Here is a 27,460-nt window from a genome sequence, read left to right on the forward strand (position 1 = left end):
TCTTAAACTTGGCTAACAATGTTTTGTTAACTAACTTCAAAAGTTTATTTTTATTAGTAAACCTATTGTAGAAATTTGGTGATAACATTTTCATTCCTAATTGAATTTCTAGTGGAATTTTACTTTCTTAACTCAAAATAATAAACAAAATAAATACATGAAATGAAATGAAATGTAAAAAAAAATAATAAAATAAATAATTTAAATGAAAAATAAATCAATAAATAATTTTTTAAAAAATACCCCCCCCCCCCCCCCCCCCCCCCCGCCCCACACACACACACACAAAATGATGTCGCAACTGTAGAACAGGATTTATTCTTTGCATGTTATATGCTCGAAAGTTTTTCTGTAAATGTGTTTTTCCTGCGAATGCATTACCCTTGCAGTGAAATATCTTTCAGAACGTTTCAAAAAATTACACGGGTCTACATGAGCTGAATTTAGCGCTTCAGTAAGAGAGCGTTTTAAGATTGACAGCTGGAAATGCTCACCATTCTTTTCTGAGTTTAATATTGAATACGATGAGTCATAATATTTAGACTGATCATTTTAATGCCTCACCGATGGCTGTGTTTTTTTTTTTTTTTTTTAATTGCGTAAAACCTCTAGACCAGTGATTCTTAACCGGTGGTCCGGTGATCCGGCATGTCACCGGTCCGCAGAAAAATTTGACCGGTCCTCAGCGATATTTGCTCGTCCACGTTAAAGAAATTTCCCTACCCAAAAAGAAAAAAAAGGAATTTTTTTACGTGCATTTTGTGAATAATTTTCGTAATTGTCTACGATTTTTTTCAGCGGCGTTTTTTCTTATGTATATTTTTTGCAACAATTCTTTATTACCAAGTAAAGTTTAATTTACATATTTATTTCTTAATTTGTTATTATTACTAAAAAAAAGGGGGGGGGTAGAAAAAATCTCAGCCGTTGTCAAACTTTTTTACAGGTTTTTAACGGTCACCGAGTCAAAAGTTCTTTTTTTCTTTTTCTTGCAAGAAAAGAAGGAAGTAAAGAAAAAAATTGTACAAAGCCTTACTGGTCTGTGAAAAAGAACTTTTTTGAAAAGCTACTGAGAGTATGTGGGTCAAAAAATGTTGAGAAATGCTGCTCTAGACTATGTACAAATTAATAAATTTCTAAACCTAGAAACATATATAATTATCTATTGATGATGCACACTACAGTTCATTTGTTGATGCTGGTACATATTTAACAGCAAATGAGATTATAATATTGAACTCGATACAAATTACTATCTACCAGTAGATATTAGATCTGCTGTTAGTTTCAAAATACAATTAAACAAATATGGTAAACCATAATGTATGTTTTGTTCATTAAATAATTTCTGTTGTTATTTTTAGTAGTGCATTAAATTTTTGCATTGCCGAAAACCGTTTTACAATTTGAAACTATCTTCATTTGTCCTACCTCAAAGCATATACAACCCTGAAGTTATCTTTATGCTACATTTATAAATATCATCAGAATTTATTGCGCATGATATAAAAGTCAACTTCCGGGGAAAAGGAGGGGCTTTTTAATCTCTTCTGGAAAAACTCCAAATAGTATTGAGAAAATATTTAAATTTGTCTAAATATGCCAACATTTTATAAAGCACATTTAAACAGAGGAAAGGAAACTATTAATGCAACGAATGTGACTAATTAGTTATGTATTATTTAATTGCTTTTTAGTCCTTTATGACCAGAATTTTATTTAAAAGTAATATTTTTGAAGTGATATGGGAAACACGTCAAACAGAAAAATGCATAAAATAAACAGTATTATTATTATTTTATATTTTTCCAAACATAAATATTCATTTAGTTGGTCATTTATATTTCGAAAAATACACTGAATCAAACTTGATAGAGCACACATACTTAAGCTATTCATTTGCCATTAATACAATATTTTAATTCACCGTGTACGATGCACATTCGGTGGCACAATCTAAAATAATGTTCCTGTAAATCTGTAATAAGGTGAGCTGTAATAATGTGCCCATTAGAATCACAGTATTAAAAGAACTAAAATTTTTCAAAGCATTTAATATTTTCCTAAACTGTTTAGAGAACCTTCCTAAACTATTACATTCAATTTGCAAACTATTCAGAGCACAAATATTTAAACTATTCATTAGGCATTAGTAGACTGTTTTGATTTGCATTCAACGATGCACATTAGATGGCACATCCGATAATATCTCCAACTGGGATCACAGTCTCAAAAGAGAAAAAAAAATCAAATTAATTAATATTTTTCTAAACTATTTATAGAACTTTCTTAAACTATTACATTAGATTTCTAAACAATTTAGAGCACAAATCCTTAAGCTATTCATTTCGCATTAGTAGACTTATTTTGATTCACCCTGAAAGATGAACATTACGTGGAGCATCTGATTAATGTCCCCAGTTGGAACCACAGTTATCAAAAGGAATAAAAACTTTCAAATCAATTAACATTTTCAAAAACTATTTAAACTATTATATTAGATTTCTAAACAATTTAGAGCACAAGTCCTTAAGCTATTCATTTAGCATGAGTAGCATATTTTGATTCGCCCTGTAAGATGCACATTAGGTGTCACATACAGTGGTAGCACATACAGTCCCCAGTTTAAATCCCAGTATCAAAAAGGAATGAAATTTAACGAATCAATTAATATTTTCCTAACCACTCAAAACCCCCTTCCCTCAGTTCACTTGTTGCTCCCAGTAAAAAGACTAGTAATCAGACAAACAAAAGTAATTTCCAAAGTTAGACGAGACGATCAAATCGAACACACCAAGGCCGAGACTCAAAGGTCAAACTGATTAGCAGTAAAAATAACTTTACGAGAGTTCAGAACACTCATGAATCACAAGTTACGAGCGTTAATGCTACAAATAACGACAATTATAAAATTTTAATTTGGGCGTAGGTATTTCAAGATGTATGAACGCGATTTTGTTGCATCTCTATTACCTAATATTATTTACTCTATGAAATTATTCTTTAACATATAGAATAAAACAAGATATCCTCTGTTTTTTATTTTTTTATTTTTGTCTATTAAATAACTGTCATTACCGGAGAGGCTTTTTTTAAACTCATTTATATTATTTTACTAACTCAAGTTTTCCGCAAGGCACGGTTTCTAAAAGCAGCATGTCAACCAAAGAAGAGAAACAAATCTTTACTAATAATAAAGCTGTATGTCCTCTGTCCGGATCTCTGTCTGTCAGGATCTCTGTGACGCGCATAGCGCCTAGACCGTTCGGCCGATTTTCATGAAATTTGGCACAAAGTTAGTTTGTACCATGGGGATGGGCACCTCGAAGCGATTTTTCGAAAATTCGATTTTGTTCTTTTTCCAATCCAATTTTATTACAAAAATATCATAAAATGAACAAGTAAATTACGAAATTATCATAACGTGGAACCGTAACATGGGTACAAGCCAATTGGCGAGAAAATTCACCATACATTATTTGTAAATATACAGGCGAACCAAAATACCTTTTAATTTTCTATAACGGGCAAAGCCGTGCGGGTACCACTAGTTTAAAATACAAGTAAATATGTATTTAATAAGTTAATGTGAAAATTATTTAATTGAAACTATTTATTATTTTCAGTTAATACCGAAAATACTGGTATTTCAAAACTGCAAAATTGCTCGAAATACCGGTATTCGGTATACCGGTACACCGGTATTGGAATCACTAGGTAGAAGTATGACTTTTATAGTCATATCATATCACAAACATATTTTCATTTCCTACTTATTGTATTTAAATAACATTTGTATTGTTACATTGCAATATGCTAAACGTAACAATAATTGTCCACAAATTAAAATTTCAACATGCCTAGAAGAAAGGAAGTCAAATAAGCTAGTAATAAATAAAAAGACTTGAATAATCTAAAAAGATCATAAGCTTTGTAAAATTGGTGTCTCTTCAGTTTCGCCGACGAGAAAAAATCCCCCCTCCCTATTTTTCAGTTTTATAATCATACCTTTTGATACATTAAAAGGAGGTGGAAATTTGAACTGTCGGTAAAACTGGGGATAAACCGTAAAATTATTCCAAAAAGAAAAATACCGAAATTATATTATTTGTAAGTCACAGTTATGCAGCCAATACTTTGTTGAATAAGAAATATTGAAATACATTTGAGCTAAAAAGTCAAAATACAACCAATAACATTGGAAAAACATTAGTTTTCTTAATATTACAGAAACGTATTCCAGAGTACTTTGTAACTCGAATTTGTCCTCGGAGGTCTACTTCCCCGGGTTATGATAAGACTTGTGGACTGAGAGCTCGTTCTAGTTCGCATGTTATTGATAAAGGATCTTTTTTTTTTTTTTTCTTTTTTTTTGTCATGGGATCAGTAACAGTGCTTTGTATATTGTTAGAACCTGCATTTCTTGTTTAATATTGTATGCACAGAGAACACCTTGCATTTGTGAATTGGCATACTTTAAAATCAGTTTGCAACGCATACGGCAAGGAGGCTCGCATGCCAAGCGGACAAGCGTGGGTCAAATCCTGGTAGGGGTTTCTATGTTCATTTTTCTTATGTTAGAAATTATTTCGTTTGCTTGTTTAATCATTACTGGAACGCTCCTGGCCGGATGTGAGGAATAATTTCCAGAACAATTCTCAACCGGTAATTAGTAATTCTTCCTAAAACTTTTCATTGAGGTATTAAACCCTTGATCTGTGGAATATACTTGGGGAAAACGTGCCAAAAATTGAAGAAAAAATATCTCTTTAATTTTGTTTGTTGTTATCATCAAATTGTTAGCTATAAATTATTCTGTCGCAGGACATAACACTGTGAAAGAATGGACTTTCAAGACAAGTCTTTTTTGCTCAAAACATTTGAGACATCGGGTTTGTGAATAATGCTTGTAAAATATGGAGCAGCAGAATTTTTTTCATTACACTGTCACTTGTAAGTAGCCTTTTTTTTTTTTTTTTTTTGATCGGCTTTTAGCTTCAGATATTGCCTTTCAATGCATTGTTCTGCATATGTATTAGTCTCTTCCAAAGAGGTCTTCTTCTTCTTCTTCTTCAAGGATTACGCATATAGCCTGTTCCGGCTTCTTGGTCGCCCCACCGTTTCCTGGGCCTACTACGGTCTCGTTTGCCCCTTGGTCTGTGGTGTGATTCAAATTGTCATCAAAAAATAGTACAAAATATTGTTTTTTCTTGAGTAAAAGTAGAAGTGTCAATTGTTGCAACTACTTTTGATTGTTGGAAATAGGGGCGCCAAGAACTTAAATTTTTGGGAGGACGCAAATTCTCAATTAGCCGAATGGAACACCAAATTTGCAGAATGATGATAATTTTGTAGGATGGAACTCCAAATTTTGCCGATTTGCGATCATTTTACTGAATGAAACTCCAAATTTCGAGGAATGATGATATTTTTTTCGAATAGAACTCCAAATTTTGCAATCGTCACACAAAATTAACCGAATAAAGGAAGTTCCTTACTTATTCCGGGTGCGGAACGAGAATTTTGGCAGAAGAAATGGTAGTTTACATATTATACATCAGACGAACTGAGTCCTGGCTTCACGGAAGGGTCATTTCCGAAATTTTAAATATTTTTTTCTGATAGGGCATGTTTAAAAATATAGGATCTGACGATTTTTTAAGTAATTTGACAAAAAAATTACTATTTTTAAAAATTGTTCAAATCGATGCACAGGCTCAAATTCATTTTTTACGCTTCTGCGTATGACATCACAAATGACGAACTGCCATTCACTGTTGCGATTACCACAAAGCGCAATATTAAATTCACTTCTGAATTATCATAATGTGGAAACGCGGTAGACAGCAAGGATAAGCATTCCGCGCGCCTGTGGAATACGTGCCTAAGTTCATCATTCGGAAATTTAAAAAAAAATTATTAAAAAATAACTTTGGAGAAAATAAAAATATTTTCTGTGTCCATGTTTTTTTTTTTTTTTTTTTTTTTTTTTATCATTCTTTTATCTTTAGTGACTAAAAGTAGTACTTTTTACTGAAGGAAACAACCCCATTGAAACTTTTTCTCTCGCACGAACTCAAATCGGCATTTTTGAAATTGGCGCATTTTTACGTCGGTCGAAATAAGTTCGGCCATCACAGGCAGCGGGTTCAACGGTCAACTAGAGATTTCTAGTTAGTGTCTAGGCTCTGTACTTCGATATGAGTTACCTCTAAAGCTGGGAGAGAAAAGTTCTAAACGTTTCGTTGCTTGGTCTTTATTGAGTTAATCACTTACGAAACAAAAGTTATTTGTTTGACCAAAGATGCTTTGTGATGGAGGCAGTCAACACAGGAATGTCGCTTCCCATAACTGCCATGATGCCTTTCGCAAGTAGACTTCAACTGAAATTACAGTAGAACTCCCTTACAACGAGCCTGATTTAGCGAGAACCCGGGTTTAACGAGGAAATCATAAATGCTTCATCGATGCGATGTTAGGTCTGTGGGAGTACAACTCGCTTTTAATGAGCCTACTCCAGATATAGCGACCAGTATTTCAGTGATTCACAAAATTTCTATTGAGATGCACTTTTCCAGTTCAGTTAAAAGTTAATCATTTCTTAGTAAAATTCCTTTAGCATACCAAAGTCAACACAAACCAATGACTTTTCGAATTCAGACCATATTAGGTCCAAACGATGTTGTTTTTTCTTAACATAAGTAGTCACCGAAGAATAATTCAGAGGATAGTTTAAAGCAAATTAACTTCGTCTGGATTGTAAGGAAATAATAATGAGTGAATTTTTATAATTACTTGCACAAACTCGTTTTTTACGAGCACTTGGATATAACGAACAAATATCACGGTCCCTTCGCGCTCGTTATAAGCAAGTTCATTTTGCTACATGTGACGAAATATATGTCTGTATGAAGATAACGACAACTTTGAATTCACTTTTTACTTTCCTTCCTTATTATTATTATTATGATTATTTCTTTTTGTTAGTCGGTCACGATAAAAAAAAAAAACTGTTTTTTGTTCCTTGATTTACTAAAATTTTCCCTTAATCTGGCGCTTAAATATAACTTTTATTAACATTTGATGTTAATTATATTTAGGCGAGTTCATTTTGCTACATGTGACGAAATATATGCGCACTACTTCATGAAACAAAACAAAATATAATTGAAATACTGCGTGAAGAGAGTACTCTTTGAAAAAGAAGACCAACATCAGATGAGATTAAGCAAAATAAAAGAAAGCTCATGACATAAATTTTTTAAAAACTAGGAGCAATTTTGACATTGAAAAAAAAAGAGGATAGAAAACTATCTGCACAAAGAAAGAAGAAAAAATAAGTCAAATAGGACCTGTAAAGCAAAAAGTTGAACTTTTTTTTTTGCTCTAATCAAAGTCTCCGTAATCATTTTTAGAAGAAAAAAAAATTTATCTGGGATGCACCAGAAAGACCTTTCAGCATGAAAAAGGGAAAATTAAAAAATATTCTTTTCTGTATCGCGACGAGCTAACAGGAGGAAAAGAGAGACTGATAGAGATGACAAACTGAAAAGCATTCTTTGTGTTCGCTGTCGCAATTTCATTCCTAAAGTGAGCAGTTTTCTAACGAAGATTATTAAAACAAAATTCTAGAAAGAAATGGGAAGGAGAGATACGACGCATGTCTGTATGAAGATAACGACAACTTTGAATTCACTTTTTACTTTCCTTCCTTTTCTTTCTGTCTCTCTCTCATTCGGTTACGATGAAAAAAACTGTTTATTGTTTCTTGTTTTATTAAAATTTTCCCTTCATCTGGCGTTTAAAATTAATTAACATTTCCTCGCTAAAAAGACGAATGGACGAGTCTCAAAACAATCGAAAAATGAGTTATGAACAACACAGAAATGTCCAAAGTTGATTTTATAATATAAGGCAGTGAGAAGCAAAGGGATGTAAGTGGATATTTTCAAGTTTCGAGTAAAACGACTGTAAAGATAACGTTCTAGGTAGGCTTTCATTATTTTTTTTCCTAAATCATGCTGTACAGCAGCACCTACCAGAGCTACTAGTACCAACTCTTGTTCCAAAGCAGAGGAGGGGTTCACCTACCATTTGTACAGGTTATCTCCATATTTTTAATTTGGCCAGTTACATCCCTTTGCTTCTCACTGCCTCATATGACCAATGGGCGTATCTCTACAATAAATAGTAAAAAAAGTTAGTCCCTCACATTGGTGGCGGTTCTGAAGCCATACAGTAAACTGGAAATTTTCAAATCTGTTTTCTGCAAAATGCTTAAAAGTGAGATACGCCCATTCGTCTTTTTAGCGACGATTTGATATAAAATTTCAATTTTTCCAGTATAGGGGTTATATCTAACGTATGATGATGATTATGTTGATCAAAGTGTAACGGAAACATCACTGACGTTATAAAGTATTAGATTTTAAATGTATGGTGTCTCCATAAAATTCTTTTCATGTCTTTTTTAAGTCTCATACTGCTTTTAATATAGTAAATGAGACGTGTACAAATTTTGATCAGATCCGTTCTTATAAATACCTTCGTTTTTGTCATGATGCCATTAAATTTTAAATTTACTTTTTATACAAAAACGGAGCGATGTATTAATTTTGAGCTAAATTTAAGCTTTGAAACGTATTTTCATCATGAATTCAAATGCAAAGTGAAGTACTCCATTTAGGAATATAGTTTTCATGAAAATACGAGGATATAGGGGAATGTGGGACAAAGTGAAATGGTTAAGATCACTTACTTTTTTCAAAATGAACAAATTGAAAATTTGTTTTGAAATCTACGGTATATAAAGAAAGAATACTATTTTTTGTAATAAAACTTGCACTGAAACATTATTTTTTTATTTTTGACACTAAATTTGTACCTCAAAAAAAAGGCGGAAATTTTTCCCTCTTTTTTTCATGGGGCAAAGTGAAAAATAAAATATTTTTCTAATGAAATTTTTTTTATTCGATTGTTAAAGATATATTTAATTAAACAAATGAGTAAATAAAAGAATGAATGAAGAAACTAAAATAAAATGAAACAATAAACGAATAAATAAATACGTGAATACGTTAATACATGAGAAAAATTAAACGAATGAATAAAATAGCGAATGAAGAAGACAATAAGTGAATAAATGAACAAATAAAGGGATTTTAAAATGAAAGAATGTGTATGGAACAACTAATTAACTAATAAGAAAATAATTTTATAAAATATTAAATAAGTAAATGAAATTGACTAGATTTCTCCTTGCCCCATCCACTTTGCCCCGCATGCACTTGACTAACTGTACAAAGCCTTTGAAATACAAATAAGCTTAATATTAAGCAAATAAGTACTGCACCGTATATTAGTAGGTCTCAATCAATATTTAAAATATTAATACCAATCACTTTATCATTTAATAATAACAAAAATAATTTGGACTTTCAACAAAATATTACACTATGAGTATCAATTTTTGAAAATTGCTTTGATTATCGTATTCTTTGATTTTCAGAGGTAATTTTTTCTTGACTGGAAGACATGTGTTACTACATAGTTAAAATAATATTAGGCAGATGGAACTAAAAGCAGAGTAAATATTTGAACATTTCACTTTGCCCCATATTCCCCTACTTAAATGCAATTTTACAAATAGTCCTTTTAATCGAAAAACACATACACACACATATACAGGGTGTCTCAGTTAAATGTTTCATAACGCCTAAGAGTAGTAGGTTGCATCCTGACGACTCGAAACCATACAGCAATGCGGAGATGCTTTCCAACACGAAAATTCTGAAAGAGATATGCCGGGAGTATTCAAGACTGTTCGGAATTCCATGCGCCAAAGATGTGAGGTGTGTGCATTGTAGTCAGTGGAAAAAAACGTCAAACACTTACTTTGACCCATGTACCTTTGACTTTTTTACAAGTATTATTAAAAAGATTTTTCATTTAAGGTCTCTTTTCCTTATGGTGCTTCAAGAAAGCATTTCCGACCCCGCACTGCTATATGATTTCGAGCCGTCAGAATGCGCCCTACCCCTTTTAGGAGTTCTGAAACGTTTAATTGAGATATTCTGTAATTATATATATATATATATATATATATATATATATATATATATATATATATATATATATATATATATATATATTTGATAGCAATATAAGGAATGAACGAAAAAATGAAAAAATCCCAAAATACCCTGGGGCCTCATCAGGGAGTACTCCCCAAGTGTTGTCTACCAGTATCATAGAGCAGCCTATGGCGCTATTGAACTGAGTAGTGAAGTTCATTTTGGTTGACTTGTCCAGATTTAATATATATATATATATATATATATATATATATATATATATAAAGAGAGAGAGATTGATAGAGAATTAATGCGAAAAGTGAAGGGCAAGGTGTCTTGATGAGTTGAAATCAAAGTCCAACTCGTCAGACAGCCAGAAGTAAAAGAGACGAAATACTGAGCATATTTTTCAAACTTTTTGAACTTTCCGGCGTGTAATAGCCCCGCATTTTGATAAATCTTTGGTATTGAGATTTCATTAGTATGATTTCTAAGCACATCAAACCTGATCCACTCATGTAAAAATAATGAAGCCTTTTTTGGCGAAGCAAAGCTATAAAAATCATTTTTGGGAACTTTTGGTCATGCAGGTATTTGATGCAATATCAAAAGTTTCCGAATTAGCACCAACCATTTTGGGAACAGTCTAGGCGCGATTCAAAGTGCACAAGTTAGCATAAGTTTAGCAAAATTATAGTTGACGGTATAATAAATAGTCTTTCTCCTTTCCCATTAGAAACAGCGAAGAAGAGTAACTTCTTTTCTGATACCTTTCACTAAGGATTCTTTCAAATTCAATGCAGTTTTTTAACACGTTTCCATCATCTGACAAAAGTTAAGCTAAAAAGTTAAGCTCTTTCACACGAACATAGAAGAGCTTGTTAAAATCAGCACGAGAATACTTCACATTAAAAAAAAGATATGATTGAAAAAGAAACCGTCTGGAAGAAATTTTATCTTTTTATATACTAATGAATAAGAAGTGTAACAAAAGACTTTTTCGCGAAGCTATTTCTTCCAGGAATCAATACCCTAATAACGTGCATGACAGTTTTTTCTTGGCAAAAGCCATAATCATACCAATTTGCGAAAAAAATGCATTAACAACAATAAGATATATTTTTGCTGCGTGAATAACGTATTGAAAATACATTTCGTAAGATTTATGTCATTAATTTAATGAAACACATTTAATGAAAGAATCTTGAGATTCAATTCAATGTAAGTTTGTTTTTATCTCCAATATTTAAAAAAAGGGAAAATAAAAATAAATGAATAATAGAAATCCCGAAGCTTCTAGGTAAAATTTCTCATTACTTTGAATAGTTTTGTGTGTAGTTATTTAGCTTGAAAAGGAGTACAGTTACAAGCATGGTCCTTGTAAATAAAAAATGAAAAGTTTAAAACTTGTTAAAGAATTAAAAGTATCCACACAGTAAAATGAAATAAAATTATTCTTTTTATTTTTTCCGATAATGAAATAAATCCTGATTTCAGTGATCTATTCAGGGTTTTCTTATAGAAACACCTTTTATTTTAAACTTAAGATTATTTAATTATGATAAAATTGTAATATAATTATGATTTAAAAAATGATTTATCTTCTTTTCCAGCGCAAAAGATTAAAGGAAAGACAGAGAAAAGTTCGAATTTGACACAGTTTTAAAGTTTTTAAAAACGGTCTATTTTTAAGAAAAAGGCAAAAATAATCCGCACGAAAAAAATATTATTACACTACGAAAAACACACTTCCGAAGAGCAGAAATCATCAACACACCTAAAACAAATAACATGCAGCAATGTTGTCTAGTTTTAATTATCCAAATTACTCAACTCGATTTATATTTTCTGCGCACATCCATTATCAAGTGTGGTAATTTCGAAAAATTACCTAGAGTTTATTTTTCCAAATACTCTCTGTAAAAGACCAGCGTTAAATAAATAAAATCCTCTACTCAACATCCAAAAACTGCACGAAATATTACAAGCTGTATTTACTTTACTACGTACTCTTATATTCTCCAGGAATTTAATTATCCGAACAAATGTTTGTTTGAAAACTAACTCTTGCATAACTATTCCCTTTTAATAAAATTAATGTGGTGGTGTTTACGCGATGTTGCAATAACCAGAAAAATTACCAAGCAAAAGCAATATCAGAAAGCGTGTAAGCGCGAAAACTGAATGTTAATTTAGTTACAAGTTCTTTTGAAGTGTGCATTCATTAGTGAAATAATATCTATTAACTATGGAAATATCATCCATTAACCGAAATTCTTCTAACCAGAACATCGTTTAACCGACGTCGGTTTCCTCGAATTTCATTTTTTTTTTTTTTTTGTAATTTAACCCCTATCACTTTAAGGAAATTATATTTAGAGTTTACAATGCAATACTAAGTGATCGAACCTAAAAATCAAGTATTTATTAAACAATCTGGTCGTTTAATTGAAACAATCGGGTCGTGAAATTTTAAAAGTATTTTTTTCTGAAAGAGCATGCTTAAAAACATACAAAACATAGGATCTGACCATTTTTTAAATAATTTGACGAAGTTTAACATTTTAAAAATTGTTTCAATCGGTGCGTTTTCATTATTTACGCTTTTGCCCATGACATCACAAATGATGAAATGTCATTCACTGATGCTATTCACATAGCACAATATTTAATTCGCTTCTTTACTCACATGTGTTGGCAACGATATGGTTGATATCAAGCGTAAAGCACAATATTTAATTCGCTTCTTGATTATCATAACGTGGAAACGCGGTAGACGAACGCGCCAAAGTTCATCATTTGTGATGTCATAAAGACCACGCCTTATTTTTTTTAAATCGGGCATTTTAAAAGATTAATTAAAAGTTAAGCGTTGGGAAAATGAAATTTTTTTCTCGCTGTATGTTCCTCCCCCCCCCCCCCCGTCATTCTATCAATTTCAGTGACTGAAAGTAGTACGTTTGACTGAAGGAAACAACCCCATTGTTTTCTTAACAACATACCAGGGATGAACGCCGTAACAGCACTGCTTTTCTGGAAAAATAAATTTTCCTATAACATAAAACTGGTCACGATTTAAGATTCAAATATTTTTTATTTGTATTCCGTGACAGGAACATTGACGAATTCATCCCTCCTCATACGTATGTTTAATTACAAATTAAGTTAACAATAAAGATTAGGTTAAGTTTATCAGGTCTTATTAATTTTACAATGCATTTTACAATTCGTATAACATTTATTTAACAAATTTATTATTTACAATTGTATTACAGAAGAATCCCGTTACAACAAACTTCAAAGCACCGCAAATTTCGTTCACTGTAACGGGAATTTCATTGTAATGGAATTCAAGCAATGCAATAGAAATTAAATCAGAACTTAAAATCTGTTTAGCTAAAATGAGTATTTCGGTGAATTGGTATTCGTTGTAGCGAGATTTAACTAATGTACAGGATGACAAGAAATATCTTAGACACACATAATACACCATAACTTTAATGCTGATGAAACTTTTACGACCATAACTTCAAAATAAATATGAACACAATTTTTCGTCTAATATATTTACAAATTTTCACAGTGGCTACCTTTAGGATTAATACAGAGCTTGAAACGTGTCACAAAATTTTCGACTCTGGGCCGCAACTCACTAACTGATAGTTTATCCCATCCCTTGCATAAGGATATTCTTAGGGATGCCAAGTTTTTAGGAAGTTTAGCACACAACCTTGTCTTCAGAACCTTCTTGCACTGTTGAACTGCGTCAACGATCCAAATCTAATGGTTTGGTGTGGGATATGTGCTAGTGGGAAACTATCACTTGTTTTTGTTAATCAGGGGATAAAATTAGTCAAGAAACATAATGCAAACTCATTTTGGAAGATGTTGTCTTACCTTGGTTACAAAAGTTCTTTGGAAACAAAAGATAGACCTTCCAACAGGATTCCACACCTGAACACAGAGCTAAAGGCACTCAAGACCGGTGCAAGACACATTTTCATTGGAGATCAAGAATGGCAACCATGTCCCACAGATTTGAACCCAATGGATTAATCTGTTTGATCGATCGTGGAAACGAGGGTGTGTGCTAAACCTCATAAAACTTTGGTATCCCAAAAGAAATCCTTATGCAAAGCATGGGGTAAAATATCAATGAGTTGCGGCCCAGAGCCGAAACTTTTGTGACACGTTTAAACCTCTGTATTAATCCTAAAGGTAGCCACTTTGAAAATTTGTAAATATATTAGACGAAATAATGTATTCATATTTATCTTGAAGTTTGATCGCAATATTTGCATTAGCATTAATGTTATGGTGTAGTATTATGTGTGTCCAAGTTACTTCTTGTCATCCTGTAATGTAAAACATTCTATCTAATAGTTATTTTGAAACCGATTTCATGTTAAAATCTAAAGTTTCTGTAGTCTACTGACAGCCATTTCAAAGTACTGCTTCCCGGATTTTCGATTTACCAATGAAGGTCCAGTTCCGATCATCTCGGTTAATTGAGGTTCGCTGCACTTCCGAGGCAAAGAAAGAGCTCGTGTTCCAAGACATTACGAAATTATTGACAGTGAATCAAGATTTTTTAAACCAAAATCTATTTAATATTAATATAAATTGCAGTACAGCCTACTAAAGGTCTTGCGCCAAAAAAATGAAATCAACCACAGTCTATGTAAATAAAAGTTGATGGAAAGCGCATGACCGAAAAGAAGTGTTCTAGGCGTCCCTCCCCCCCCCCCCGTGCAAGCCCCTGATTTAGGGGGCGTTGATTGGAATGAGTATATAATTCTTGTGAAAAAATCCATTTTTTAAATATATTTTCTATTTTCCTGGAAAAGCAATGTGCAATAGTTGTAACGATAAAAATAAAAAAAAAATTGGGAAAATTTAACTTTCAGATAGAATTCGACGGAGCTTTGTGTAGGACTCTCTGTCCGTTTATTTGAATAGTAAATATGTAAATAAATAAAGAAATAGTTTTGAAGTTTTAACTATTGGACAGTTTTCCGCCTTATTTTCAAGCGGTAAGACCACTCTATACCTTTCGTGGAAGTCTTCTGGGAGGAAATGCATCATACTTGGAGGAGAGTCTCCTCTCTAAAAGCTAAAATTAAAATCTGTACCTTAAAGCCAGACTATAATTAGTTTAAAAATTGAAATTTTCAGTTTATTAGTGCATTATATGTAGAACCCTATTCCGCACCGAGCCATATGAACGCAAGTCTAAAAAAAATTTCTTGTAATTATTTGCCAGTGTTGAAAGAGAGCACATCGCATCCTTTGTAATCACCAAGCAAACGTTTTCACTCTCTCCCAAAAAGTAGCGATTATGTGACTCGCGCCATTCTGAGGTGCAGAAATTTTTTATTTAAGACCCTGAATCTACTAAAAATAAACAATGAATGAAAGATTGATTGAATGAATTGACAATGATTTGAATGAAAGGAATGGTGGTCATATATATTCATTTTTATACTTTACTTTCCGTCAGGTTAAAACCAAAAGCGTGGAGAAGGATGCCAGTTTCGAGCTGAAGAAGGAAGAAAGCTGTCGTCTCCAGGAGACTCTTCATTCCCCAAGTGGAGTCTCAACAACAACCTCCATGTTCCTCCACAAAGCTATGAGGTAACATCAACCGGGAAAGATCTGCTTTCAGACCCTTTATAGATTTGCAAAGGCGCACCGTGTACATAAAAGTATTTCTGTTGCAAGCAAAGTTTTGAAACAGATTGTTGGAAGCTAACCGAAAAGAAAAGGGTTAGAATAACATAGAATGATTGGTTGGTCCTCTACAGCAAAAATAATCCCTAATTGATAATAAAATTCATAAAAAGGTTTTGGGCTATGTTTTCCTGTTGGCTGTAAATTATAAAAAAAAAAGAGAAGTGTCAAAAACTTTCAGTTCATAATTATTTGTTTTACTTTGTATATCTGCCAGCACAAGTAAGTAGTAACTTTTAGTTTATGTATTCATTGTTTAGATATTAGTAAATCAATTGTTTAACTAAAACAAGCCATACTTGCTTAATGAAATGATTACCAAGTGTTTGTGACATCTCAAAATATTTTGGGGTAAATAATGTAAGTCTAATTCATGGCTATGTGATTCTTTGGAGAAAATTATTGTGTACATAATGCATCAAAAACTTAAGAAAAACGAGAGTTAGTTGTTAAATTTGTATCAATTACCACTCAAATGCTCTAAAAACCAGCCTTAGCAAGTAAGCAAAATTTTGCACTTTTTTTTTTCTGCCGGTAAAATTTTATGGCTTTTAGTTTTTTTTTTTTTTTTTGCTTTTGGCCCCCTCCCCTCTTTTTAGTCCCAATCGCAAACTCCGTTTACATCATTATGGTACAGCAAGGGCGAGTTCAATAATATGCTCATGATAACAATATATTCTGGACGCTAAATACTTTCGGCCCTGCCGATCTTGGCGGAATGAAACGATAATTGCCAAAAATTTGCGATTGTACCAAAATTTCGTGTATCAAATTATCTTCTATCATTGAATGAGAGTTTAATTTAACTTCAAATGATTTTGCTGAATTATTATGCAACAAATTTGTAACAGTGATACCCAAATATTATTTTAAACTATTGCCAAGTAAAGCATATGATCTGTTTCAGACTTTGCTTAAAATTTTAAGCGTCGATTATGAAACAGAAATTCGTCCCGACATTTCGATCTCATAACCTTTCTACGAAAGTCAATGGAATTTTTCAGTTTAACAATTTTCGCCTACTTTCTGTGCTCGGATTCATTTAAAAGTTGGTCCTCATACCTGGTGAAAAATCAATATTCTAAAAGCTAATCCTAAATAGTTTATTCCAATATTAGGAAACATTTTCACATAAATACTACAAAATGTAGATGAAAAGATACTCGTACATATTAAAATTATGTAACGATAAAAGTCCCTGATTTTTCTGCATGATATGAAATTAGTTCGAATTTTCCAATGTAATTAGAATGCAAATTATCATTATTTTAAACGAATCTCAAACTAAAATGGAGGATGAGCCTTCAATGTGAAATAGCGGCTATTGTTGCGCTATACTTTTATTCAACGTCACGAAGTTTCATTGATTTGATTGGCTGTTGCGATGCCATCATTAGACTTCTTTATATTTATCTTTACTAATAATAAAGCTCAAAGTTTGTCTGGATATCTGGATATCTGTAGAAATATCTGTCCGGATCTCTGTTGGGATGTCTCTGTCCGGATCTCTTCCTAAACCGTTCGGCCGATTTTCACAAAATTTGGCACAGAATTAGTTTGTAGCATGGGAGTGTGCCCTTCGAAGAGATTTTTCAATAGATCGATTTTGTTCTTCTTCTATTCCAATTATAAGAACATTTTACCGAGCAAATTATCATAACGTGGACGAGTAAATTACCAAATTATCATAACGTGAAACCGTAACATGGGCGAGCAAATCAACATAGCAAATTGCCGAGAAATTCATCATTCGTTATTTGTAAATATACAGGCGAACCAAATGACCGTTAAATTTTATACTATGGGCAAAACTGTGCGAGTACCGCTAGTTTAAAATATAGCAAGATACATAAAAAGACAGAGAATGAAGAAAAAAAAACATGATGTCAAATCTAAAAAATAAGTTTACAATAAAGCAATTACAATGACAACACCAGCATTTCTTATTATTATTTAGCGGAGCTAACATCTTATTTATTATCCAAAGTTCCCTAGAGCGACTCGAAAACCCATCTTTTTGAAGCATGAGACAGCTCCCTCGTCCAACAACCACACGTAAAAGCGAAGAAAAACATCGCCAGCGAAGTGTAATAACTCTTAGCAGTGTAGATATCTCATGTATACCTGGGGTGCTTTAACGGGAAGCATAACTCATCTTTTTCCCGACATCTTGACTCAAATGCGAGTAAACAGAAGAAAATACTTGTAGAAATGCGAACTCTTACGCGGGGGAAAATGGCTCGAAATTCAGATAACTATGCCACTAGGAATAGAAATGAAACAGAATTAAAGGAAATGAGACAGGTAATTTAAAACTCAATGCGAAACCGGGTGAGAATTCATTTAATTCTACACATAAAACAGCTCAAAAAAGCTGTGAGACTTTAAAATTATTTAGTAGGTCGTATAATAATATTTATGATAGCAAAAGTAATACAAGAAATATTAACAGGGAAGAAAACATCAGTTCCGTGAAATTATCGTTATTTAAAAATGCCGGATATTTCAGTGAAACGTTTACTATTTCTACTAAAATTATCATGCCGGGGCGCAAATTTCATTGTTCATGACGTCAAGAGGGTTACTCGATCATTGGCTATTATATGCATGAGAATTTTATTTGTGTTCCTAAGTTTCAATTTTTTTTTTTTTTTTTTTTTTTTTTTTTTTTTTTTTTTTTTTTTTTTTTTGTGCTTTATAACGGGAAAAATGAAATCGTGGGGCGTTATTTTTCTTTTTAAAAAAAGCTGCAAGTCTTTCTTTTTTTTTAATAATATAACTTAACTTTATTTCGATTTACTTTTAGGCTGTCTTTGTATTGTTGTACAATTGTTCCGAATTCCTTTGTTAATTTTTTGTATTCATTTATTTTATGCATTCATAATGGAGATTACGGGAAGACATGTTGAACAGTTTGTTGTACGCTTAAATGATAGAAAAAAAAACTTCTTGAATTTAAAACGCTTCGAATAAAAAAATAATAAACTGTTCAAATTTATTTCATCTAATACTTAATAGTAGGAAAGAATAAAGTTTGAGCTCACGCCAATTGATCGAGATCTTAATCTGATCTTAGAAAACCGACGTTGGTATACGGCAAAGTAAGCTTATTTAGCTCTAGACGGAACTACTCCTTCTTCATCTTTGCTGCAGAATCTACAATAAATACCATTTTTGTGGTGTACTTTATTGATTTTATGTTCTAACCTCGTAGCCCCTTAAACAAACAAAAAATTCCCAATTTCCATGCAATGTCACGTACCGGTTGTTAAAGTAAGAAGTCAAAATGCATAATGTTTTGTGTTGTAGCTTCTCTTTCTGACATCGCTTTTGTCTATTCACATATGTATGAAAACGAAATAAGTAAGAGGCTGAAGCAAACGAAAGCCATTATCAAACTATCGTAAAAAGGTGAAGAATTTCCCTTAGAAATGAAAAAGAATCTTTTCCAGTCTATCAAAATCCTAATTATTAGTAGTAACTCGCGGTACCCGCACGGCTTCGCCCGTAGTAGAAAATGAAAAGATCATTTGATTCGTCTGTATATAATGGATGATGAATTTCTCACCAATATGGCTATGATAATTTGCTCACACATGTTATGGTAATTTGCTCGTCCACGTTATGATAATTTACTCGTCCATGTTAGGATAATTTGCACGGTAAAAGGGCCTTAAAATTGGAATAGAAAAAGAACAAAATCGAATTTTCGAAAAATTGCTTCGAGGTGCTCCCCCTATATTACGAACTAATTTTGTGCCAAATTTCATGAAAATCGGCTGAATGGTCTAGACGCTATGAGCGTATCAGACATCCAGAGATCCAGACGTACAGACTTGCAGCTTTATTATTAGTAATAAAGATGTGACAAACCTCAAACGCATTTCTACTTAAAATGAAAGAAGAACGGATTGATGTAGCTATGCGCCTAGATGTAGGAGTAATAAGGATAAATACGGGTGGCCATAAAAATATATCTGTAACATAAATAAAGGAATGTTTGAAACTAGTTTCCTGTTCTTTCTGAATGACCGCTTGATTTTGTTGGCAAATCACGCTTAGCTTTCTTTTTGAAAGAATTGGTTTCTGAATAACCACTGAAGAATTATCTTTTTTCCTTTCAAATCCAAAACTTATTAAAGATTCCTTAATTAATAAGCTAAGCGAGCAATGCAATCTTTCCATACACAATTTAATTTCAATATGATCATCTGAATGCTTTTGCTTGCTGAGTAGAAGAAATAAAAAGACCAAAGATTTTTTATTTTTCCTTCAAGATAAAATGAAAGATCACCCAGATGTCGCACGGTAACCATTTAATCTCTTTGTGAAACATTTTCTACTAAGAATTACAGTATTAGGATCACATATGACATATCCGATCTCAGCCGAATACAGTACCAAGTACAAAATATGGAATCCTCGGGACTTCGGCACATCGAATTTTGGAGACTTCGGAATTTTCCGAATTTTGGAGCATTTATATTTTTATTTCCACGAATTTTTTTCCCCGCGATTACCTTTGTTAATTTCCACGAGGTAAAGGAAAGCTATCGTGAGGTATTGGTGTGCAGCGTAGATCGTGTTAACTGCAACCTTGCTCAAAATATAAATGTAATATTGCGTATAGAATTAAGAGAAAATAAAACAAAACCATCCAACTAAAATCATTAAAAGAAGGGGGGGTGTATGTAAGTTGTTTTTAAGAAGACGATATTTCAAGGCCGATAAGTTGTCTTCCCCGTACGAATCGGAAGCAGTGAAAAGCAAGAGGAAATTCATTTGTTCCCACCTCTCAACAAGCAGTAATTGAAGACTAAAAACGGAAAACGCAGTAAGTGCCAAATAACAAATTTTACAGGGCATCAAAAATAAGATTCCAGGTGGAGTGTGGCACCTTACTGCGTTTTCCTTTTTTTTTTTTTTTTTTGTACTAGGACTTGGACCAATCAAGATAGTAACCTTCAAAAATCCTCAATGGCACTTCCTGCGTTCTTCTCCGCACGGGCGCTAACACTTGCTCCACTAGCGGACCCTAGCAACGTTATTTTAACTACTTTAAGGAGGGATAGGCACATAAATCGTTTACCACACTGAAATGCTTGGCATTTACTTCATTTTAACGGAAAAAAAAATAAAAAAAATTTTGCACTTAATGCGTTTTTCAATTTCAGTCATAGAGTAATATGTATGTCAGTCATATGTATGTTCAGTCATAGAGTATAAGTATGAGATAGTAACTTATTCATTTATTTTATTTATGACCTTGAAGAGAAGATCTCAGGTGGAGCAGCGTTCAACTGAGGATGCCCTTTGAAATGAATGAGTACTCAATCAGAGCTGCGGAGTAGGAGTCGAAAAGTCGGACTCGAGCTGGGTAAAGGAGTCGGAGGCTCTAAAATTGTCAGAGTCGGAGCAGGAGTCGGCCATTTTCCCTCCAAGCTCGAAACTCTGCCAGTGCTTCAGGAGTCGGAGGCAGAGTTGGACTGATTTTGGGCTAGAAGAGTCGGAGTCGGAGGTTCTAAAATCATCGGAGTTGGAGCAGGAGCCGGTCATTTTCCCTCCAACTCCGCAGCTCTGGTTTCAGAGAGGTGTGGTGGTTTTGAAATCGTTGAAACGGGTGATAAACTGCGGACACCAACAGAATTATAGATTCCATTAAAGACGCCGCTGCTTTGTAAAATTTTTTTTTAATAGAAGCAAAATCTCCCCCCTTCCCCTCCCCCCAGGAAGAAGACTTTTTCGTTTTCTTAATAAAGATAAATCAGAGCAAAAGAAAACAACACACAAAGACATAATACTTGCTGCTTCTCGCGAATAGCACTTCGGACATTGAAATGGCGGACGTGTCTAAAGCGAGAAACATGTCGCACCCCTCCCCGCACCATGAGTTCGCGAGAGACAAATGCGAAGCAAGGCGAAGAGTTGATGACATCCAGAAACATTCTTCTCTTTGCGTTGACATGTTCGACCGAACGGTGGCACATTGGCGTGAACAAGGAACCGCTTGGTTGTCAGATGTCGCGAAAGGAGATGGAGGCATACATCTAACTTATTCATTTATTTTCTTTCGGTGGAGATGAAGCCACGAGGATGAACTCACGAAAAAAAGGGATTCACCCAGCTGGATACATACTTTTAGAAGAAGACCAGAGGCAAATGATAAAGTAATTACATAAGTTTCACTTACCATCGGAAGTCGATGATTTCACAACAATGGATTAACAATGGTTTAACAATGTAACAATGGTTAAAATGTCAAAACAATGGATTCGTCAAAATAATACAGTGAAACCCCGATTTTACTTTTCTCAAGAGACTGGGTTAAATAACGTAATATACGGAAAATACATAGAAAGCAAAAAGAAAAATAGAAAAAACTAAAGGTAGTAAAGATAACTCTTTTAAAAGGTATCTATAATGTACGAAAAACACTATTACACATATCTTTTTCGATCATTTTAACACATTTAGTTGCGAATCCGGGCGTTTAGGGTTAAAATAGTCGGTAATATTGGAGTCTGTAATCTTGCCGGATAAAGAAGTAGCATCTCTGTTTTCATAGATTAAATTTTCAAGTTTGGATTAGCTTTAAAAAAGCCCCCCCCCCCCTTTTTTTACTTAACAGGGAAAACGTAAAATGTGGGAAATTCATAAAATAACAAACTTACCATCTGGGTTAAATTGACGTTATTTGTATACGGAAAAACTGGGACCTGATTTAAAAAAAAACATGAAATGCGGGAAGAACGTAGATTCGGATACGTAAAATCGGGGTTTCACTGTAGATTAAAAGCGTCAAAATGATAGATTAAATGCGTGAAAATAATAGAGAAAAAGAATGATTTCTTTCGGTGGTAATGAAGCCAAGAGAGTAAAATCACCAAAAAAAAAGTGGGAATTCATCCAGCGGGATACATTTAGAAGAGAACAAAATAAAAAAGACGCAATTTTTTACTAGTCATCAGAATTTCAATGATTTTCACAGCTATTTAAAAATGCGTCAAAATAATAGATGATTCTAATCAATGCACTATGACAGTATAGTTTCTCTGGCATTTTCATTTCTATGAGCGGTATGCTTTTTTTTTTTTTTTTAAAGGTTTTTCAATCGAATTTTAATGTTTTATTGATGCCTGTAAACTAAAAGTTGTTATTTAATCTGCTTAATGAAGCATTAATTTGCCGACAATTATTTCAGTAGCCATCATAATGTTAATTTTGAATATTTCACTGTGGAGAAAAAAATTACAGTAAAATTAAAATTCGCGAGGATTTAAGCAGTAAATGCAAATTTATTGCACATGTGTTTAAACACGTATAGTATGCAAAAAAAAACGCCCCGACATGTATAGTCAATAGTTTGCCGATTTTTGTCTATACAATAATTTGTATAAAATGCATTCAGTTTAATGTTATTATGCATATAATTATAAATCTTTTACAATTATTCTTAACGCAATAAAGTTGCATATAACTGAGTAATGGTATCTCTGAGTAACTGTGTGGTGAAAGCGGTTTAGAGTGTTTCTTTGGCATTGTCAAGGGGCATACAACATCGAATCGACTCCGGCAATGATAATTCTGCGCAACAAAATGCATATATTTAAGAATGAATTAAATCTTTAAATAATATTTATATTTACGGTACTTAATTTAATGAAATCTGAAGAGGCCCCAGTGGAAAAGGTATCAGTATAAAAGTCATTGTCAATTCTGGTGGAATGTCCGTGCATTGTAATGTCAAAAAGTACCTTCAAAACTCTAAGCTTGAAATTTCTACGTTTTTACAATGAATTCCAGTTTTACCTGCATAGCTTTGGAACAACTGGTTATCCGTTGTGATAAGTTTCGAAGGATCGTTATTGAACTCCAAGGCATTACAGTGTGGAGGGAAAAAAGGAGAAAAAAAACAGGCAAACGATTTTTAATGTCACTTTAACAAAAATTAATTGATGAGCAAAACACAAAAAAACTATAAGAAGACTTTACAAGTTAATAAACTTGAAATGGTTTCAAAGTGGTCCGCCTTCTGGCAGCGATGCAGAGGCGCAACCACTTACTGAAATGTTCAGCCGCAAGTCCTTTAACTTATCCTATCCCGCCGAAGCGATTGCTTTTGACAGAGAGTCGAATCTTTAGTGTGATACTATAATCCATGGGGTTGAGATTTAGCGAGTAAGGTGTCCACTCTTCAGATGATATCATGTTGGAAAAAAGCGCCTTGCACCACTGTTAAGTCTTTTTGGTCTTGTGTGCTGGTGCAGAGTCTCGATGAAACGTCCAGTCTACAATGCCGAGGAGTTTTTGGCCCACGAAAGTACAACAGCTTCTAAAATGCCCCTCATGTGCACTTTTTTGATACATTTTAGCGCCCTCAAACACAAAAACCCGAGTTTTTTGCCGCTTGTGCAAATTCCTTCCCAGACACCAAGACCCACCATGGAATTTGGTGATGTTTAACATTTGCCAAGGTGCTTGGAGTACGTACAGAGCAAATCCTAGCGTTCTGAGTTGGTTTAACAGTTAAGAGCTTCTCATAAATAAAAAGAATCGCTCCCAGCGCTGACTTGAGTCCCATCTCAAAAGTTTTTGCCATTTTTGGAGCCGCACGAGTTTGTTTTCGTTAGTGAAAGGATGAACTTTTTGAAACTCGTAAGACCAAGCTCTGTTGTTGCCATTAGCCTCACTGATCGATCAAATATTCCTATTTCACGAGAGATCATAATCATGGAAATTCGCAGATTTCATTGAATTCGCTTTTTGATGAGCCTAAAAAACTAAGAATTAGCCTTTCTGACTAAGCATCCCTGAGCTTTTCTATGGTGCTATTTTAGCTGCAGTGCAGCAAATTACCTACTCCCCCAAAGAAGACCTTTATTCGGAACGCTGCCTTCACATAGCTGAGGCCGTTATCTCTGCGCATGGCACGATTTGAAGGAAGGTTATGGACACGACAACCAATCGACCAACCATGAGCCTAACGATAATTGGAAGTATTCACTGTACGTGTTTGTCCATTTTCTGGACGTCGACTATCAGTTACAAGCTCCTTGAAACAGCAGATTGCATCAGACGCTGTTTGCCGAGGTAATCTAAGCAAACAAACGGCCCTTCTCTTTGCTTAAACAACTTTAAAATAGCATATCTTTTGATTGGCATAGTAAAAAAAGCCCAAAAAAAAGTTAAACTAGGAGATAATCATAAAATGTTTTTTAATTAAAGTGGAAAACAAAAATAAATGACCACATTCATTAAAGAGAAAGTTTACTTATTTTCGACGACGCGGAATATGATGAATGATGCAGTTTTTTTTTTTTTTTTTTTTTTTTTGCCACATCCTTTCGTAGTTTAACTCACTATCCAATCTTCGGGAATGCCTTGAATTGTCAACTGTCTATCGAAAAATTTAAACTTCTGTAACGAAAGAGACTTGGTCTGCAGTGGATCAAAGAACATCGCGGGTTAAGTGGCAATGAACAGGCTGATGTACTTGCAAAGAAGGGTACACCTACAAATGACGACATTCCATTATGCTCTTTCAAACTTCTTATCAAGACATTTGTATATTTCCGGTAACATGAAAATTTAGGCTCACTAGTTGCTTCAAAGAGTAGGAGGTGCTTGGAGTCAGCTTTTATATCTATTAAGCTTCATGTTTCGGTGGCAGTTTTTAGACTTCTACTCAACATTACTTTCTGACTAAGCACCTTGGTGGTTGGTTGGTGGTACTTGATGACACATCAGAGCCTCTTTGATTGTCATTTTTGATTGGCAATTCTATATCCTTTAATGTAGAGAGCTTCATCAGGCTTCTTTAGCTGCAGGATACTGGGAAGCTAGTAGTTGATCGCGACAGAACTTTTTCTCTTCCTTCTTATATCTCTTTTTTTTTCCCGCCACTTCATTCCCCCTTTTTTTTCCTTGGTTTTCTTATATGAAGAGCAAAGGGATCCTAGAAACAAAGGGGTGTGATGTAAGTGCTAAAACTAAAAGTTTGGAGACAACTAGTACAAAATTTTAAAAAAATCTCATTTGTTTTGTGGCTGGCAAGAGATTGTAATAGCGCTAAAGTGCTGCTATACAGGACGATTTAGAAAAACTTTTCAATGAAAAGCTACCCTAAGTTTGTACTTCGAACCCATTTTATTCGAAATTTTAAATAAGTCACTCATACCCTCTTGCTTTTCGCTGCCTCATATGGCAAGTTCTTTGTGTAATGAAAAACAATCAATTCATATTATCTATTTTGATAATGGCATCCTCTTCACTGCATTTCTCGTCTCTCTTGCAGGTATTACAGGCTGTGGATCTACTCGTGCAACCTGGTTCTCCTGCTGAGTGTGGTGGCGTTCGTGTCCCTGGCCGGCTGGACGGCCGCCGACTTCCGAATGGCGCTCCTCCCGGGCCTCGACGCCCGGCATCCCAGTCTCCTGTGCGCCTACCTGGCGTTGGCTTTGCAGGGCGGGGTCCTGCAGGCCCTGGGCTGCCTGGGTGCCCTGCGCATGCACGAGCGCCTACTGCGTGCCTACTGGACACTGTTGCTACTGCTGCTGTGTGGTGACGCGGTACTAGGTGCTGTTTGGCTGGCCCGGTTCCGCAGTCTACAGGGGGCGCTGCGCGACAGCCTCAAGGCGCGGTTGGCAGAGGCGTACGGCGCAGACCTCGAGTACCGCCTGCTCTGGGATCGGCTGCAGGGCGAGGAGGGGTGCTGCGGTGTGGACGGTCCGGCGGACTTCGAAGAGAGCACTTGGTTGCGTGGTGAGCGGCGTGAGCATCCGCAGCGTCGAGTGCCCGGTAGCTGCTGCCGGTCGGCGCCGGCGCCTATCCAGAGCAACAACGGATCGTCTGCGAGCAGCTGCGTCGAGTCGAGGGCGCCGACGCTGGTGCACGTGACTGGGTGCGGGGAGCTGCTCAGGCGCTGGCTGACCAGCGCTGCGCACTCCCTCGCTGTGCTGGGCTTCTGCGTGCTCGCCTTCCTCAAGCTCTGCTTCTTGGGCATCCTCCGGTATGAGATCCGAGAGATGATCCAGAAGATCCGGGTGCTCCGGGACATGAGCGAGTCACCTGGACTCATGGACCCTTCGGGCCCGGCGAGTCTACTTCCGGGCACCGCCATGGCGGCCAAGGCGCGGCGACAAAAGCCGAACCCGCCGCCGAACGGAAACAACAATGAGGCGGAGCCGCCGCCCTACTCGCCGACCAGGAATAGCTCCAGTCCTGTGTGAGGGCCTACTTTGAACATTTGGGCGAAAAATGTCAGAAGGCAGGATCCCCGTCCCAGCGGCATTCAGAGATCAGATGACTGAATGAGCTAATTACATCGCATAAGATTTGCGGTACACGTATTTATTTTACACCGGCTATGCTGTCCATATTAAACTTTTGGAAGGTGACTTCTTAGTTCTGAGGGTCAAATATCTCTCAACAGGGAGAGCAAACAGCGCGTAGTGTGGTTTGAGAGCAAGATCTTACCCCATATTGCATCAAAATCACTTCCTTAATGTTTTCAAGGCCTTAATGAATCGTTGCCTTATTTGCAAATTTATTGCAACAACACAAAGATAGTTGTTATACGTGAAGCATCCGGTTTCAAGTAAAGTTACCTAACTTGAATCACGGTTTGGCTAGTAAAGTGCTAATTTTAATCAAGAGTC

At 34.7% G+C, this 27,460-nt stretch overlaps 1 protein-coding gene across 1 annotated transcript in view; it reads left to right on the top strand.

The window, feature by feature from the left end:
* Positions 1 to 27,031, top strand: part of LOC129228143 (CD151 antigen-like) — a 267,763-nt gene extending 240,732 nt beyond the window's left edge. Inside the window, exons 4-5 of the mRNA XM_054862789.1 lie at positions 15,574 to 15,707; positions 26,098 to 27,031. Of these exons, the coding sequence (XP_054718764.1) occupies positions 15,685 to 15,707; positions 26,098 to 27,031 (957 nt within the window). The 5' untranslated portion in view covers positions 15,574 to 15,684. The remainder of the gene's footprint in view (positions 1 to 15,573; positions 15,708 to 26,097) is intronic.
* The last annotated feature ends 429 nt before the right edge of the window (positions 27,032 to 27,460 follow it).

This window comes from Uloborus diversus, chromosome 8 (assembly GCF_026930045.1).
Source record: "Uloborus diversus isolate 005 chromosome 8, Udiv.v.3.1, whole genome shotgun sequence".
In the NCBI taxonomy this organism is placed as follows: domain Eukaryota; kingdom Metazoa; phylum Arthropoda; class Arachnida; order Araneae; family Uloboridae; genus Uloborus; species Uloborus diversus.